Source organism: Pleurodeles waltl, chromosome 3_1 (genome assembly GCF_031143425.1).
Source record: "Pleurodeles waltl isolate 20211129_DDA chromosome 3_1, aPleWal1.hap1.20221129, whole genome shotgun sequence".
NCBI classification, from domain to species: Eukaryota; Metazoa; Chordata; class Amphibia; order Caudata; family Salamandridae; genus Pleurodeles; species Pleurodeles waltl.
In genome coordinates, this window is record NC_090440.1 from 1,548,463,424 (window position 1) to 1,548,482,692 (window position 19,269).

At 45.8% G+C, this 19,269-nt stretch overlaps 1 protein-coding gene across 2 annotated transcripts in view; it reads right to left on the reverse strand.

Annotated features, from left to right (window-relative positions):
* Positions 1-9,888: 9,888 nt before the first annotated feature.
* TANC1 (tetratricopeptide repeat, ankyrin repeat and coiled-coil containing 1) overlaps positions 9,889-19,269 on the reverse strand; it is a 736,024-nt gene continuing 726,643 nt past the window's right edge. For both annotated transcript variants that reach the window (XM_069225129.1, XM_069225130.1), the window contains one exon: positions 9,889-13,436. In XM_069225129.1, the coding sequence (XP_069081230.1) occupies positions 11,999-13,436 (1,438 nt within the window). In that variant the 3' untranslated portion in view covers positions 9,889-11,998. The remainder of the gene's footprint in view (positions 13,437-19,269) is intronic.

The window sequence follows — 19,269 nt, forward strand, 5'->3', positions numbered from 1 at the left end:
TGGATCCTCTATTCAGGCATCGCTGTAGGGGGGCTGGGAGGTCGACTCAGGGTGTCTATGTCGTTGGAGTCGCCAGGGAGTCCTCTCTGCAGTGTTGGTTTCTCCAAACTCGAGCTGGTGGCATCGGGTGCAGCGTGTGATTACTCGCGCTTCGGGCGGGAAGTGAGAATCTCTTTAAAGTTGCTTCTTTGTTGCAATTTTGTTGCTGTTTCTGGACAGAACCACTGTCCTCTGGAGGTTGTTGGTCCTTTAGGTGCAGGTCAGTCTTCTGAGTCCTCAGAAGTTGCTGGTCCCCCTGGATGCATCGCTGTGCAGGATCTTTGAGTCTGGAGACAGGCCGGTAGGGCTGTGGCCAAGTCAGTTGTCTCTGTCGTCTCTGCGGGGCTTTCAGGTCAGCAGTCCTACTTCTTTCTTTAAGTTGGAGGAATCTGATTTCCTGGGTTCAAGGTCGCCCCTAAATACTAAATTTAGGGGTGTGTTTAGGTCTGGAGGCAGTAGTCAATAGCCATTGTCCTTGGGGGTGGCTACACCCTCCTTGTGCCTCCTCCCTGAGGGGATGGGGCACATCCGAATTCTTATTGGGGAAATCCTCCAAAACCAAGATGGAGGATTTATACAGGCAGGGGTCACCTCAGATCAGGGCACCTTAGGGGCTGTCCTGACTGGTTGGTGACTCCTCCTTGTTTTCCTCATGATCTCCTCCGGACTTGCTGACAAAAGGGGTGGCTGTGTCCGGAGGGGTGAGCATCTCCACTAGCTGGGATGCCCTGGGGGACTGTAACAGGCATGAGCCTTTGAGGTTCACCGCCAGGTGTTACACATCCTGCAGGGGGAGGTGAGAAGCACCTCCACCTAGTGAAGGATTTGTTCCTGGCCACAGAGTGACAACGGCACTCACCCCATGTGGCCAGGAACTCATCTGGTTGTGGCAGGCTGGCAGAAACTGGTCAGCCTAACACTAGGAGTTGGACTGGTATACAGGGGGCATCTCTAAGATGCCCTCTGTGGGCATTTTTCAATAAATCCCACACTGGCATCATTGTGTATTTATTGTGCTGAGAAGCTTGATACCAAACTTCTCAGATTTCAGTGTAGCCATTATGGAACTGTGGAGTTCATATTTGACAAACTCCCAGACCATATACTCTTTATGGCTACCCTGCACTTACAATGTCTAGGATTTGGCTTAGACACTGTATGGGCATAGTGCTCATGCAACTATGCCCTCACCTGTGATATAGTGCACCCTGCCTTAGGGCTGTAAGGCCTTCTAGAGCGGTGACTTACCTATGCCACAGGCAGTGGGATGTGGGCATGGCACTCTGAGGGGAGTGCCATGTCGACTTAGTCATTTTCTCCTCACCAGCACACACAAGCTGTGAGGCAGTGTACATGTGCTAAGTGAGGGGTCCCTGGGTGGCATAATACATGCTGCAGCCCTTAGAGACCTTCCCTGGCCACAGGGCCCTTGGTACCAGGGGTAACATTTACAAGGGACTTATCTGTGTTCCAGGGCTGTGTCAATTGTGGCAACAAAGGTATAGTTTAAGGAAAAACACTGGTGCTGGGGCCTGGTTAGCAGGATCCCAGCACACTTTCAATCATAACTGACATCAACAAAAGGCAAAATGTTAAGGGGTAACCATGCCAAGGGAGGCATTTCCCTACACTGGTCCAATACAGCGGAGAGCCTTTCAATGCCATAAAAGAAGATTTTAATTTTGGAGTTCCTAAGGGAAACCGTGCTGTGTTCTGAAGAACCTGCAGTTTGTTCAAATATTGTTGTTGCATGTTGATGTATAAACCATTACAGTAATCTAGATTTGAAAGAACCATGGATGTAACTACTGTTTTCTGCAGATGGGATAGGATGAAAGGTAAGGTCTTTTTATTGTCTTCAGAGTGTTGGATAAGGAAGAAGTGACTTAGTTCACTTGATCTCTCTCTATGGAAGTCTGTCGTCGACTATCATTCCAAGTTTACATGCCTTGCTAACAGGAGTTGTAAGGGTTCTCAGCTCCTGTGTTCACCACAAATTTGACCAGAAAGTCGCTGGGTTCCCGAATAGAATGACCTCAGTTTTACCACAGTTTAACTTCAGGCAATTGTTGGCTTTCCAATCATTGATAGCCTCCATGCAGTCATGGAACATGGTGTCAGTGTCACTCTCACTCAAAGAGACAGCAATTTGTGTATTGTCGGCATAAGACATGAGCGAGAACCCGTGATCAGATCAACCAGACTAGACACAAACATTGTACAAAGTCAGGCTCAACAAAGAGCCTTGTGGCACTCCGCAGGGCACAGAGAAAGGTTCAGCTGTGAAATCATTCAGTGATACCGAATGTTCGTGGTCGGTCAAAAAAGACTATGGGAGGGCGAGAAAAGCTCCTTTAATAGCGATGTTGTGAAGTCAGCCTATCAGCAGCTGATGGTTGACCGTGTGAAAATCTGCTGACAGGTCGAGCAGGATGGGGTCTGCTCTCCATCCTTGATCCATAGTAGCTCTAATCTCCTCAGTTGCCTTGATCAAGGCTGTCTCACTTCTGAACCCATACTGGGTGGGATCCAGCAGATCATTATCCTGAATAAAGGTGGCCAGATAAGAATTCATGACAATCTTAGCTGGAAAGGACAGGCAAGAAATATGCAGCTAACTTTTTGGATCAGTGGGCTAAGAGTAGATTTCTTAATAAGGGGCAACACTGACACTACCTTCCAGAAGGAAAGTATCCTATGGCAAACTTTGGTAAAATATGGCTGTACGATTAGAAGCTGTGACTTCTGATGCCTGTTTGACCACCGAGGGAGGACAGGGAGCTCGAAGGGACTCTGACTTGATGGATTTGATGAGCGATGTAACCTGCTCTGTGGTAGGATCAGAAAACCTTAGGAAGATCTCAGTCTTAGCATGATAAGAAGATGCCATTTCCTACAAGGATGTGTAAGGAAATGCCTCCTTGGCATGGTTACCCCCTGACTTTTTGCCTTTGCTAAGTTTTGACTGAAAGTGTGCTGGGACCCTGCTAACCAGGCTCCAACACCAGTGTTCTTTCCATAAACTGTACCTTTGCTTCCACAATTGGCACAGCCCTGGCACTCAGATAGGTCCCTTGTAACTGGTACCCCTGGTACCAAGGGCCCTCATGCCAGGGAAGGTCCCTAAGGGCTGCAGACTGTCTTATGGCACCCTGGGGACCCCACAGCTTGTGTGTGCTGGTCGGGAAAAAAGGACTAAGGGCCAGATGTAGGTACAAAAAAATGAGCGACTCGCAATTTGCGAGCATGTGCGACTCGCAAATTGCGTGTCGCTAATAGGAATGCAGGTACAATTTGTGGGGACAAATTGCGACTCACACCCGGACTCGCAACGCAGATAGCGAGTCCGCTGTCTGCGAGGTCGCTGTTTGCGACCATGCAAAAAACGGACTCGCAATTTGCGAGTGGGTGTCGCAAATTGCGAGTACCATGTATATTGATTGCAGGTGCTGCAGAACACTCCAGAAACCACTCCAGAACACTCTGGAAACACTTCCTGTCACATGATGATGACATCACAGCCAGGAAGTTTACTAATACACCTGGGAGGAGGGAGGACCACACCCATTTTAAACTGCTGAACAGCCAACAGGAGGAACTGCAGCAACAATGGCAGAAACACCCAGAAAGAGGAAATTAAAATTCTCTGAGAAGGAGCTGGAGGTGCTGACAGAAGTATGCCGTCAGCACTATGATGATCTTTTTGTGAAGGCAGTCCTCAATGTGCCTGACTCAACAAAAAAACAACGCTGGCTGGAAATCCAGGAAAAAGTGAACTCCCTGGGGGTCAGCCACAGGAGTGTGGATGAGATCAAGAAGAGGTGGTATGACCTCCGCTCCCGGACCAAGGAGAGGGTGGCAGAAAGGCTCCGGGAGATGAGAGGCACAGGAGGGGGGCCATCATCCATACCACCACCCACACCCCTGGAGGAAAGGGTGGAGGAGACCCTGGAGCAGGAGGCAGTTACAGGATTTGGAGATCTGGACACCTCAGAGCCTACAACATCAACTGGTGAGTACCATGTGATATGCCTGTACCCCCATCAATGCCATACCCCCACCCACCATGTACACAGGGGCATGCACAACCAAGATAGCTCCATTTCAGGGTAGCAAACACCAGAATGATGCATTATGGGCAATGTAGTCAAGTAGGCAGTCAATAGGCAAATGTTTATTAGGAAGTGTGCAACAGATAGTAGACACTGACAGTCTGTTCCCCATGTCCCACAGGTCTCCCACAAGACACCACCACAAGCCACAGCAGCCAGGTGCCAACAGTCAGCCAGACCCATGATGAAAGCACAGGAGCTGCCACCACTTCCACCTGCACCACCAACACCATCCCCTTGATGATTACACCTGCTGCAACAGTGGTTCCGGAGGCTGCGCCAGCAACAGCCAGGAGTGCCACGGTACAGCTCACAGGGCATCCACCGCTGCGCAGGCGATGCAGGATGAGGAGAGCAGGGCTGCAGGCTGAGTCCGGGCGTCCATCGACCACCATGACCGAGGCACAACTGCTACGTGGTCAGCGCCTGCAGAACCAAATGATAGGGAGAATTAGTGGGGTTCTGCAGCGCTTTGTAAGGAGCAATGAGACCAGCATGCAGCAGCTCCATGCACAATTGGACGTCATTGGCACAAACACTGGGGACATAGCCCTGTCCATGCGGGAACTGGTGGCTGGACTACTGTCACAGAGCGAGGGTAGGCGGCGCAGGGACCGCCAGCTGCTCCAGAGGCTGGACAGGATGGCCTCATCAATTGGCAGACTGGCAGTCAACACCACTGGCCTGTCAAGAAGGACAGTCGGCCTCCAAGTGGAAATGGGCCACTTTGCAGGGGATGTGGCAAGAGGCCTGGGCCGGATCACCCATGTGATCGATCTCATGGAGGCACGTCATTTGTTCAGGGGTACAGGGGACACACCCCAGGACAGCGAAGAGGGCTCCACTGTGAGCAGTATCTCTGCTGGTGACACTAGGGTGCTCCGGAGAGGGAGTACCAGGAAGAGCACTGCAGAACAACCTGGGACCAGCTAGGCTGGCAGAGGCCACCGTAGGTCATAGACAAAACCCTGTCCCTGATGATGGGGCACATGACGGCAATGTGCCCTATGCATGGTTGGCTTTTTGAAGTCCCTGAACAGTTTGTCATTGTAAATAGTTCTATTTCTGCACATATTAAATTGTTTTTTTGTTCCACTTAACAAATGGAGTTTTTGGTCAATAGGTGAGTATGGTTGAAGTTGACACGTACATTCCAAAGTATTGGGTTGCGATGTGTTCCCGTCTCAGTCTGCCTTGATTTGCGATGCTCCGATCTCCATGATGGCGATGTGGTTGCTCTTGTTCTTCATCCTCAGAATCTGGGTCTGCAGGGGTGAGAGGTAGCCCACGTCGGGTGGCAATATTGTGCAGGATGGCGAATGCGACAACAATTTTGAATGCTGTAATGGGGGTATACTGGAGGGCACCTCCACTGCGGTGGAGGCATCTGAACCTTGCTTTCAGCAATCCGAAGGTGCGTTCAATCAGGTTCCTGGTCCTCTTATGTGCACTGTTGTATCGCCTCTCGCATTCATTGCTGGGTGTTAAGAACGGAGTCATTATCCATGGCCGTAGTGCATATGCACTGTCACCTGTTGGGCACAAACTGTACACTGTTAGAAAGTCCTGGTTGGTGTGCACATTGATCTGTGTGTATGTCTACAAGGTGTATGCAGCTCTACCTAGGAGGTATCCGTCTCCAAACTCCCCACGTTCCAGGCGTTGGTGTATCCCACTATGCCTAAAAATGTAGGAGTCATGAGTACTGCCTGGAAATTTTGCGACAATGTCAGTGATGACATAATGGGCGTCACAAACAACCTGAATATTGAGTGAGTGGGTACACTTTCTGTTGCGGAAAAGATATTCCAGGTTTGCAGGGGGCATATTTGAATATGTGTCCCATCTACACACCCTATGACATGGGGAAAGTTTGCAATCCGGTAAAAGTCCAGCTTGGTGCTGTTAATTTCTGCCTCATTCCTGGGTAGGTATATGAAGTGAGACATGTGTGTGAGTATGACATCTAGGAATGCCCTGAGGAACCTTGATAGTGCGCTTTGAGATACCCCACCTGCCACAGCAATGACCCCCTGATAGCTCCCCGAGGCCAAGAGGTGCAGTGAGCATAGCACTTGCACATGCGTAGGGATGGCGCAGCCACGCAGAGTCTGGCGTTCTAGCTGTGGTTTGAGTAATTCAATTAATTCTAGTATAGCTGCGCTGCTAAGTCAGTATTTGTCATATATCTCTTCCTCAGTTTGCTGAAAAAGAGTCTGCCTTGTTCTGTAAATCTTCTCCTGTCTCTGGCTCCTCCTCCTCCTCTGCTGGGCTGCGTGGACTCTCCTCCTCACTGCTATCAGGTATATCTCCGCCATCTTGAGTAACCCAGATGCCTTCTGGGTCTCCTTTTATACTTTGGTAATGATCACCACCTGCTCTGAGTTAGTGGTAAATGGGACATGGATTGGAGTGTGGTGGATCGGTGTGGGTTAAAGGTTGAGTGGATTGTAGTGGGGCAGACTGAGTGCACTGCATAAATGTGTGTTAAAGCTTCATTTCAGAAATTATACGTAGTAAAAAAAACAATGTAACTTTGCAATATTTCGAACAAGATAATCAACATCATTTGAGAAGAGTGCTCATGACCCCAAAAAAAGAGTGGAAAGTGAGGAAAGACTTGACCACATAAAATAAAGTTAGCTATAAAAAATAAAACGTTGCAATTTTGTTGCCCAACTGGGCACATTTTTCTCAGTCACATGCCTTCTATGTGCAGGGCCCTAGAAGTTAAAAAGAACAAAATAGTACCTTAATCATGTCGGGAGCAGCGGACAGACACTGATTAAGCTGACACAATCAGTACTTGGTTCCTACTCCATAGAGAGGAATGGAAATGATGCTTGCCCTGCAGTGACAAATTACGAGGCTGTAAAGAAGAGTGGCACTCAACCCAACAAATGGTAAGTGACAGGTCGGCTCCAAGCCCTCTGCTGTTCACAATAGAGTCTTGCAAGCAAGACGCATGCGCTTAGCACATGCACCCGCAGACTCGACCCTAAAAACAAGACTGGTTGCATCACAGCATGTTTTTCTTTTCACAATTGTGATAATTACCGAGTACCAATAACTTGTTTTTCATTAAATGTTACTGTTTCACCTAAACTTTTCTGCGAGAATCGTATCAGCCAAAGCATGTTTTGCCCCAGTGAGAGAAGAGTTTTCTGGGGCTTCTCAATGCTTGTCGGTGCTGCTGAATCGTCAATGTTGCATTTGTACGGGGCTTATTAGTAGGATCTGGGTCTTGGAGCAGTTTTGCTTTAGGCTGCTTCTATCCCCCTTTCCTTGGGGCATCTAGGCCTTTGGAGGCATGCTTGAATGAGTAGATGATGCCTGATGCAGACTTTCAGCCACATTCAATCAGGAATTTGTAAAGCGCACTACCCACCCGTGAGGGTCTCAAGGCGCTGAGTGGGATGAAGGGGGGGGGGGGGGGTGGAATGGTGTGGTGGTGGGGGTGAGGCTACTGCTCGAACAGCCAGGTCTTGAGAAGTTTCCAGAAGGTAAGGTGGTCTTTGGTCTGGCACAGGTGGATGAGAAGAGTGTTACACGTTTTGGCGGCAAGGTGCAAGAATGATCTACTGCCAGTTGTAGTTCTGCGGATGTGTGGGACGGTTGCGAGGTCGAGGTCGGCGGAGCGGGGATGCCGGGTCGGGGTGTAGTAGGAGAGCCGTCTGTTGAGGTATTATGGTCCGGTGTTGTGCAGTGCTTTGTGAGCATGGGTGAGGTGTTTGATGGTGATTCTCTTGTTGACTGGGAGTCAGTGCAGGTTTTTCAGGTGGTCTGTGATGTGGCAGTGGATGTCCAGGATGAGGCGTGCGGAGGCGTTCTGGATGTGCTGCAACCTCTTCTGGAGTTTGCCCGTGATTCCTGCGTACAGGGCATTGCAGTAGTCCAGTTTGCTGCTAATGAGGGCTTGGTGACTGTTCTAGTTTCGGTGGATATCCATTTGTAGATCTTTCGGAGCATGCAGAGGGTGTTGAAGCAGGAAGAGGAGATGGTGTTGACTTGCTGGGTCATGGATAATGAGGAGTCCAAGATGAATCCCAGGCTGCGTGCGTGGTCGGTGAGAGTCAGAGCGGCTCAGAGATTGGCAGGCCACCAGGAGTCATCACATGCGGAGGGGGTGGAGCCGAAGATGAGGACTTCCATCTTGTCGCAATTGAGTTTGAGGCAGCTGCTCTTCATCCATTTGGCAATGGCCTTCATTCCTTCAGGGAGAAGGTCTTGGCGGAGTCCTTAGTGAGGGAGAGGATCAGCTGGGTGTTGTTGGCGTATACGATGATGTTGAGGTTGTGGGATCGGGCCATGTTAGCGAGCAGGGCCATGTAGACGCTGAAGAGGGTTGGGCTGAGGGACGAACCCTGGGGTACGCCGCAGATGATTTCGGTGGCCTCAATGCAGAATGGAGAGAGGCAGACTCTCTGGTTCCACACAATCAGGTGTTGAATTAAAATGAAAGGCAAAGGCTTCTGAGAAGGTTTATGAGAGGTATACATAAATGTGAAAAAAGGCAGAGACTCCAGTTAATTAGTGCGGGTTTTCAAAGAAAGGGGTCCTGTTTAACCCAGCAGCCCAGCATGGAATAGGACTAGTCAGGTGCAGGTACTGAAGCTCTGAAATTATGACGTAGTTTGTTGATCAGGATGTTTTTGGAGATGTTGCCAAAGACAGTAAAAGGTTAAGATTGATGAGAAAAGTCACATTGTTAATTAAGTCACAGGTAAAGGACATTGTCCCTGATAGTCACAAAGTGTTTCATGTCTGGAACAAAATCCTAATTGATATTCTAGCATAACGTGAGATTCTAGAAAATGCTGTAGCTCAGACACTAAGGGGGTTATTCCAACTTTGGAGGAGGTGGTAATCCGTCCCAAAAGTGAAGGTAAAGTGACGGATTTACTACCAGCCGTATTACGAGTCCATTATATCCTATGGAACTTGTAATACGGCTGGTGGTATAACCGTCACTTTACCGTCACTTTAGGGATGGATTACCACCTCCTCCAAAGTTGGAATAACCCCCTAAATACTTTCCACTACTGACCTGAAAAGACTAAGGTATGTGGCACTAACTTCCATGCACATTTGGCCAATGTGTCACCAACAGAGCCACTCACTGAGTAGCTAGATGGACACAACTGCATTAACCAGGAGGGAAGAAACCACAAATTGGAGTCTACGGAGAGGTGGAGTAACTACAGGGGGGATTCAGGTTGGTGGAAGACAGGGATGTGGCTGAACAGGGTCAAATTGGAGCTAACTGCAGGACAGCTTGAATTTGGCTGTGGGGGACAGTAATAAAGTAAAGAGGGGTGAAGGAGAGGAAGGTGGTTTTGCATACCTGGGTTCAGGTGTATTTTGTATTCACTGGGCTCTATTTATGAGGATGCTGTGGAGGCTACAACATAGCTCTTGGAATGGTGCGACAGGGGTTGATGTTGTGAGATATAAGGAAGTTTCCGACATTTTCGAGTAGCTTGGTGGCTTTTGAATCTCTCCATACTCTCTGCCAAGAGGTCATATTTGGCTCATGAGGACTTCAAACGCTTGGATGTTGGCCTGTTAAAGTAGATCTGTGAAGGTTAAATTGCTGCAATGTGAAATCTAGTCTATGAAAAAGCTGCTATTTTTGAGTACCTGTATTTCAAGTTTATCGTTGCATGTCAATTAACAGAGACTCCACTTACTTTCAATACCAATAATCAAAATCTGGAGTGAGCAATTTACACAAAACCTATATTAATAGTTTTTATTCCATATGGAAACGTACAGTAGCTGTGCAAAGAAAACAAACCTACAAAACAAAAAAGAATTACAACAAATGACGACTGAAAGATAAACTGTAAACAATAAATAAGCAACATTGCAAATGTAAGCACTTTCAGTATAGAATAGTGAAACTGTATAATGTCATTTTTACAATTTACACACGTACAAATAAAAGCTTGTTAAATAAATGACAGAAAAATATTGCAGTCTTTATAAACATTCCTCGATTACAGGGAATTAGTTACAATTTTCCACTTTGAAATCTGTCTTTTCAATAAAACATTTTGATTCATTGTTCGTTCTAATACATAACCTCTACCATTATAATGAAACACACATACACTTATTGCCTTCAAACAATACAATGCAACTCCTAAAACCAACAAACTATTTATTTCTGTACCTTATCCCCTCAAACATCCTATAAATCTCTCTCTGAACTTAGATACCACCTTAATGGTGTCTATATAAAGTGCAGTTATGGTTATAAATTATACCATGCCATATTATTCAGTGCAATAACCTGTCTGGACAATGTCTATAAACACATGCAAATATATGGCTGCCGTTTAATATCTTTTCTTTTTTTAAACAGTTATTATGAAAAAATAATGTTTTATTTACATCTTAACATATTACGTAAGCTAGTTTGCAATTGCATAAACATCTGTCAGAGTTTCTAAATGTACAATGCTGGATAGTTTATGTTCTCAATTGCATAAATTATGAAAATTAGAACATGGTCAACAGAAGAAATCCATGCACACAGCAAATGCTTATCATACAGACAGCTTAAATCTGTGGGAAAATCTTTTACCTTAACAAAATGTTTTAATGATCCCTGCAATAACACAAATTTCTATTACATATCCGTCCTTACTCTTGATTTTATCATAGAAATCATTCCACCTGTCTAAATTCTAATATTGATTACGTAAATAACATAGCTATCAGGATCACACCCAATTAAAGTTGTAGGTCAAATAACGTGACAAAACATACTGATCTGCTTCTATGGCATGTTGTGTAGAAGTATAACTTTGCGTGGAAAATGTGAATTTTGCAAGCTTCAAAGAAAACGTTATCAGTTAATTTGAGTGGTCTTCAGTTACTAACGCTCCCGGATTACAATAATGTTTTGGAGAGCCACAAATATCCAGAGCAACTAACTGAACGATAAAATAATGAAATTGAACATATGTTAAACTCGAAGCAGAAATCACAGTAAAGGCTAGAACATTTTCAAACAGTTGGCATTCGCTTTACCTTAAGTTACAGGAATTTGAAAAGGGAATATGACTGAGCTTTCTGTCTCTATTAAATTAAATTAAATTATTGGTTATAACATACGCCTTCTCTTCAAAGTTTTTTTAGTCCCTTCAGATACATTACTCCTGCACAGTCCTAAGATCTTAAGAGATCACTTAAACTTGACGTATTTCATATAATGCTGCAATTTCATTCTAAAGTGGAAGAAACCTATATTTCTAGTCATACTGGCCAAAAATATATAGCAACATACTTTGAATGTAAGGTAACAACAATGTGTTTAAATGATTTAGGAAGCACCATTCGAAAAGGTTCCAAACTAAACAGATTTGTATGTGGCCGTGTAGTAGGCCGCTTAAGAGAACTATATTATATGATGAGAATGCTTGTTAAGCGCCTCTCTCTCTACTTTCGACCACAGCATGCAACATACTTATCTTCAAAAGCAAATAGTTTGCACCACATATCAAACGCCCTGCTCTGGTTAGTCTCTTCAGTCCCTTGAAGTGCGCCCAGTGTGTAAAGTGTGAAAGAAAAGTAAGCTTAGCAAATCTGCTGAAGATGAATAAAAGTGGTTAAGGCATCTTAATTTCTGAGTTGTGGCCCTCAAATAGTGTGAAGATCAGAAATGCCTGAGAGGGACCTTGCTTCAACTGTGCCAGAAACATGTGGTTGACTAGCAACACCTGCTGTTTTAGGCACCAGCACTTTAATAGCCCCATCAGTACAGCTTATCGATGAACAAAGGTCATCAAAACATTGCTAAGGTTTTTGCTACAAAACTTGTTAGTGTCAAAAATATTGGTTCAAACATTTGATTCTACAAAGGACCGCTTTGGTTTTGCAGAAAGAAGATTAGTTAACTTGCTTTCTTTCCCACTGAGAGGAGGTGACAATTTTGAGATGCCCTCTTGATATGAATGTGAAATTGCCTTGTTTCTGGGTTCGTGCAGGCATTTGGTCTCATCAACTTCTTTTGAAAGGATGCCATAATGAGTACTTCCAACTAGTGCAGAGGGCAACGTTTTCATTTGATTGCTGTATCCAGCTGTTTGCCTGGTGGAAAACTGATCACAGCTCATGGATAACAGACTTCCTGTAGCTGAACTGTTGACAAGTTGCCCATCTGCTGCTAGATTATGCCAGCTGCGGTTTTGCTGAATGCCCTGCTGTACGGACCTAGCAGTTTTATCTGTAATACCCATGAATGGAGTTGGCCGTGGTTTGTGTTCTCCTGTACAACTCATGGTCTCACCAGCTTTGCTCTCTTTCCTTCGTACATCTGGTCCTTTCATACCATCATAAAAGCTGCTGCTTGAAGCTAAATTATGTGAGGAGGTGGATATATTAATGCTGCTAGCTGGCGAATTTGAAGAGGAAGAGTTGACCAACGATGCATAGGGCTTTATTTCGCTGCAATTTATCTGGATTTCTTGAGCTTCCGTTGATACATCCATGGCTGGAGCAGACTGGATTTTCACCCTCTCTGCAGCTGAATTTGATAATGAACTGGATGGATGATACAAAGATGTACTTCCACTTGCTTGTAAATATAAAGACTGAGTTGAAGGCAATCTTTCGATTGACACAACGGTATGAGTTCCAGTAGCAACACTTCCATATGAGAAGGAATGCACTGAATCTAAGGGTTGCATTTTACTGGAGGCCACATTTGCAGAAATTCTACCTGATAAAGGACTAGATGGTGGATGCTCTGACAAAGTTTGGGCCTTCACACTGAAAGTGTTAGTGGCAGTTCTTGTGGCAGACTGTAGAGCGCTTATGTGCTGGTTTGTTTTAACAATTTGTGCCTGCTTTGGAGGTTGCAAGACCAGACTTTGTTGAGCAACTGCCTCTCTCATGTGCATATTGTTACCAGAGCCATTCTGGGGAGACACTGGTCTAGCCTTTAGTTGACCGCAATCCTGCGGCCAATTGTGCGCCAGCACAGAGGGCTGCAAATGCTGTGGTATTAGTCCTTGCTGGAATGTTTCATCGTATTGTACTGGCTCCTCCTCTTTGATTTCTTCAAGACTAAGCGGACTGCTCAATCCTTGGCTAAGAGTCTCCTCATCGTGATCAAGATCATTGTTTGGGGCAGACTGTTGTGCTTGCAGCTTTTGTTGTGTTTTCTGCACCTGCTTACACTCATCTTCTACTCTGGCCTGAAGCCTCTTTATTTCGTGGTTACTGGGACACAGCTTTACAGCTTCATGTAGATCAACAAGGGCTGCAGCAAACTGTCTGCAAAGATAAGATTGTGAACAAAACGTTAAAGGGACTCAAAATAAACATACAGACATTAGAACATCAGTTAATTCGATTTTCAGGACAAGGGAAGCTCTCTATAAAGCATAAATTGTAAGGAATTAAGAGACATACTGCCTGATTTAGAGTTTGGCGGGTGAGTGTGTACTCCATCAGGGTAACAGAGTAAAGTACTCTGTAAAAAAAAAAAAAAAAAAAAAAAAAACGCAGTCCACAACTGCCAAATTCTGAAATGTCTGCTGGCTCAGCGGACATCCCTAGCATTGGCAGGAACCACCGTCACAGCGGTTCTTGTCAATGCATTTTAAGTTTGACCGACGGCTTTGTCAACATGATGGAGCCTCACAACAAACTTACAAAGTTTATTTAATTTCCTAAACAAAAACCCCAAAGTAGGATTCTGGTTTAGGGAAAAAAAAGAAAAATCAATGCCCCCTTGCCATGGGAGTTTTCTCCCATGGAGAGGGTGTGGGGTGCATTCAGAAGTTTTTCTCTGCCCGTCAACGCTAGGCAGTGAAAACTAGCCACGTGTTCACCCATTCTAAATCGGGTGGGTGGCCAGGTCTTGAACTCTGTTGGCACTTACTCTGTAGGGGCGACAGAGTTGTATGTTAGCAGTAAAGTAGTCTCCGCTATCATCATAATGAAGGTCTGCCCTTCTGTAAATGAAGCACTTGGACCTTCGGTGTCGCTGGATGGTTACTCAGTCTTAAGACCCTCTGCCAAACTATAGATCAACCCCTTAGTATTCAAAAGTAAGGTCCATTTACTCAGTAAATAATCCTATATACATGTGACTATAGAATACAAGATTTGCTGGTGTGTGTGTGTGCGTGTGTTTGGGGGGGTCAACCAAGAAGCTTTAGTGGTAGGATAATATATGTTGGCGATGTAGGTATGTGTAAAATTGAGTTCTATGCAGGCTGTATTCTTCTTGAATGGTTTGGAATGCTTTCATGTGTTTACCCTGCCAGACATTTACCAGTTTAGAGAGTCCTGATGAGATCCCATTGTGCGAAAACCTCAGACAGAGCACTATGTAGAAGCCACCTTCCCCAGCAGACAATGGTTTCCAATTAGAGAATGACTGAACGGATGTGACCCAAACTATCCACTGAGGGTGGATATCCAGCAAAAAAGGACTACCCTAGTAACCTCAGAGAGTGAATGTGCAAGGGTATATCCACACAATAATCCTAGTATGTACTCGCTTCCAGTCAGGGAGGTTTCAGAGCAAAATGCTGGATCGTTGCGGACCCAGTATAGCTAGTTATTTAGTACCAGGATGAGTGAGGCCCAGTAACAAAGCCGAATACCTGCAATGCCATGTCTGCCATGCACAGCATAAGCAGAGTGAGTGCATTTATTCAATGTGATAGATGGGGATGTTTCACTTATTTAAAGCAAAACTCCATGTTTCCCAGATCACAGACAATGTCTCGGAACCACCAGGGGAAGTTTTACAATATGTATAGGAACCTTGGTAAGACCAACATTTTAAAGATAACTACTCTCCCTAGTGTACTGAGCAGCAGACAAGTCCATTTCTTTATAACTTTGTGTTTTTAGGTAAGTAGTGCTGATAGGTTTATTCTCCATCGGATCCCCGCTAAATTGCTATGTGTTTGCCTAGGTATTGAGAACTGAGGGGCATATTTATGAGAGGCTTGCACCACTGTTGTGTCACTTTTAGTAACACAATGGCAGCGCAAACTTGAAACTACTTTAGTGGCTTTTAATGGCCTCATAGATATGGAGTAAGGCAAGAATGCGCAAATCGCTCCGTTGCCTTACTCTGTGTTGGGAGGCGTTCCATGGGCGTGCGAGGGGTAGTCCCACGGAACACCCATGGATTTTGCTGCATCCCCAGATTTACAAGGCTAAGTGAACTTGGGGATGCGTCAAATTCTTACGCCTCTCCAGGGGAGGCGCAATAAGAAGAAATATATTTATTTCTCCTCGTTTTTTACCTCTATGTATCCTGCATTCTGCAGCACACACACACAGAGTAAAAGGTCTCTCAGGATTGTTTTAGTGCAGGAAGGTGTGCACCATGGTGGAAAGGTGCCTGTGTTGGCAACATAGGGGGAAAGGACAGTAATGCGCTGTATTGCCACAGATACAACGCATTCCTGCGATTTCACTTTGACGCAGAGCAGCACAGCAAGGTGACTTGCTGCACTGCCCTGTGCTGAATCTCCATAAATCTGGGCCTGAGTTTGCTAATACAAAGGCAGAACTACCAATCAGTTGCCTCCATTCCACCCCTAACTGGGACAAGAAGTGACTCTGACCAGTTGATCAGCAGGCCAGAGGCCTCACAGTACAACTCTAATATGTTAGAGAGTCGGACATCTGTGTCAAGGTGACAGACCACAAGTAGGCACATATCATCTGCATAGAGCGTGATGCGATCTGCCGAGTTATTTGCCCATCAAAATCCTCACACCTCTGGATGTCGCATATAATCCATTCCGCCATGGGCTCCTTCGTCAAAGCACATAGGATCAGAGACAAGGGGTAGCCTCCTGCCTAGTCCCACAACAAATCGAGACGATATTGATAAGGTGCTGTTCACTTTTACTTGTGCTTGAGGTTGGGCATATAGCATCTTGATGAAGGATACAATCCAGGGTCCGAGCCCTGTATTTTTCAGCACCCTAAAGCGGAAGGACCAATCAAGAGAATCAAATAAATGCCTTCTCAAATCTCTGAGCATAACAGCATAGTTATTTCAGAGCATGTGAGCCTGTGCTAAAGAAACACGGACCCTGTGGATACAGTGCTGGGTATTAAACGTTGAAGCACAAAACCACACTGATCTAGGTGAACCAGGGAAGTAATCACACACTAATCTTGTGGCGAGAATTTTGATGTAGATCTTGGACTTCATGATAATGAGGGAGTTTGGGGTGGTAGAATGGGCACTGCTCTGACGGCTGTCCTTGTGTATGAGGGACAACTATTGTGGCAGCTCAAGTTCCGGTGGGGCTGGCTGATTTCCAAAGGTCAAGAAAAAGGGGGAATGTAGTTCCTAAAATAACAAGGGCCATGTCAAAAAGGATTACTTTCTGGATTATGGATGTGGTAGGTTTGCCGGCATCATTACACGCTGATCATTTTACCACGTAATACGCAGGTACATCCATAATACCTAGGGGGGTAAGATCCCAATAGCAATGAGGTTTGACGTTCCATGCCCAACATTAGGTATTAACTGAACCACAACAATGTGGTGGATTTTGGTCTGGGCACTTGTCTTCACATTGATTTTGGCCCATTATTTCAGGAGATCTGGATTTTTCAGATTGGTCCTGACAAGTTGCCATAGATCCAGAAATTTAGGCAAGAAACACGTTGACCCTCCTTTAAACTAAACACAAAGGAACACTATTTTCCGCAATTGTTTTTCTCTGCTTTTAATGACAAGGCCCACCAAAAAAATAAATATGCGTTAGGTGTCCCTTAGTCATTTTTAACTCTCACCTTCTCTTCCAATCGACATACTAGATAGTTTTTACATCCTTTTTGATACAACACTTCTTAAAAAGATCCCCAGCAGAAACCCCTTGTTGGTGCTGGTTAGGTATTGCAGTGCCGGCTTAGCGATGAGCTGCCCAACGATGAAGCATGCCACCCAAATGGGTGGGGAGGGCTTTTGCTCCTGATTTTTCAATATCCCTCCAACCTATTTTATGTCAGGGGTGACAATGTTTTCTGCCCTTGTACTTCTAGGAACTGCATACCCCTTTTCTTGTCTTAAATTAAGGATCTTAATTGCACCCGGTCACCCTCTTTTGTTTCTTGTTACCAAGGCCACATGATATAGATGCAGTAGGTGGGGAGAGAGGACCGACTGCAATTTGCTGTAGTATTCAATTGGAAACCTGTCAGGTCTGACAGTTTTGGCTACATAGCGCTGATCGCCTCCTCTATATCATCCACCTTGATAAGATTGTGCCTACTCATCTCTAACCACTTTGGCCACGGATGCTAAAGGTAGGTCTTTCACCAGAGGGGTGGATCATTCATGTTCAGAGCGCTCCTGCTGTGCATAAAGGTTTTGACAGTGCAGGGTGAATGAAGAGGCAATCTCTACCACTTTGTGATCCTCTCTCTCCTCTTTAGGCCACTATATGGGAAATCAACCTGAATGCAACGTCACTGGTTGGTAGCAAATAGAGCAACTTTATACTTTAACTCCCATTTTGTACACCTGCCTGTTTGAAGCTTCCTTCCATTGTCTAGCTTTGTCCAAGTATAACTGAAGCAGTAGGGCCTCATAATCTGCAAAGCTGGGAATGTATGATGGTACAACGAATGCGGGAACCGCGCATGCCTTAACGCGGTCGGAACAAATGTGTTATTTCCACGCATGCCTTTAAAACGATTTTTCGCTGTAAAAGCATGCCTAAGGCCCAAAAGTACTCCACTCTAATGCTTAAAATAACCCCACCACCCACCCGTCCCAAAAACAAAACTACCCCGACACCCCTGCCCTAAAAACAGAATTACCCCGACCACTCCACCCCTAAAAAATAGCCTAAACCCCCTCCCCAAGTCCTTAATCCACCCCTAACCCTAAAAACTACCCCCTAACCCTGCCCCAGCCCCACTCACCTGATGTTTCCCTCTCCCGATCAACCCTAAAAGAAAACCCCAAACATCACCCACCCCTAAAAAAAAAAAAAGCCAATAGGCCCCGCCTCCACCCCAAGCCCTTTATCCACCAATTACACCTAAAAACTACCCCAACCCTACGCAACCCCCACCCTAAGCTCTACTGTAGGAAAATGGCTCCCTGTTGCAGTTACCCCCCACTTTTTGCCTGATATTGATGCTGACTTGACTGAGAAGTGTCTTGGGACCCTGCTAACCAGGCCCCAGCACCAGTGTTATTTCACCTAAAATGTACCATTGTTTCCACAATTGGCACACCCCTGGCACAGAGTTAAGTCCCTTTTAAAAGATACCAGTGGTACCAAGGGGCCTGTGACCAGGGAAGGTCCCTAAGGGCTGCAGCATATGTTGTGCCACCCTAAGGGACACCTCATCTAACACATGCATACTGCCATTGTAGATTATGTGTTGTGGTGGGGAGAAAAAGGAAAAGTCGACATGGCATCCCCCTCAGGATGCCATGCCCACAAAATACTGCCTGTGGCATAGGTAAGTCACCCCTCTAGCAGGCCTTACAGCCCAAAGGCAGGGTGCACTATACCACAGGTGAGGGCATAGCTGCATGAGCAATATGCCCCTACAGTGTATAAGTCTATTCTTAGACATTGTAAGTAAAGTGTGGCCATATTAAGTAAATGGTCTGGGAGTTTGTCAAAAACGAACTCCACAGCTCCATAATGGCTACACTGAATACTGGGAAGTTTGGTATCAAACATCTTAGAGATGTCTCCTGTATTTTACCCAATCCTTCAGTGCAGGACTGACTGGTCTGTGCCAGCCTGCTGCTGAGAGATGAGTTTCTGACACCCTGGGGTGAGGCCTTTGTGCCCTCTGTGGCCAGAAACAAAGCCTGCTCTGGGTGGAGGTGCTTAACACCTCCCCCCTGCAGGAACAGTAACACCTAGCAGTGAGCCTCATTATGTTACAATGCCCCAGGGCACTCCAGCTAGTGGAGATGCCAGCCCCCTGGACACAGCCCCCACTTTTGAAGGCAAGTCCAAGGGAGATAATGAGAAAAACAAGCAGGATTCACCCACCAGTCAGGGCAGCCCCTAAGGTGCCCTGAGCTGAGGTGACCCCTGCCTTTAGAAATCCTCCATCTTGGTTTTGGAGGATTTCCCCAATAGGA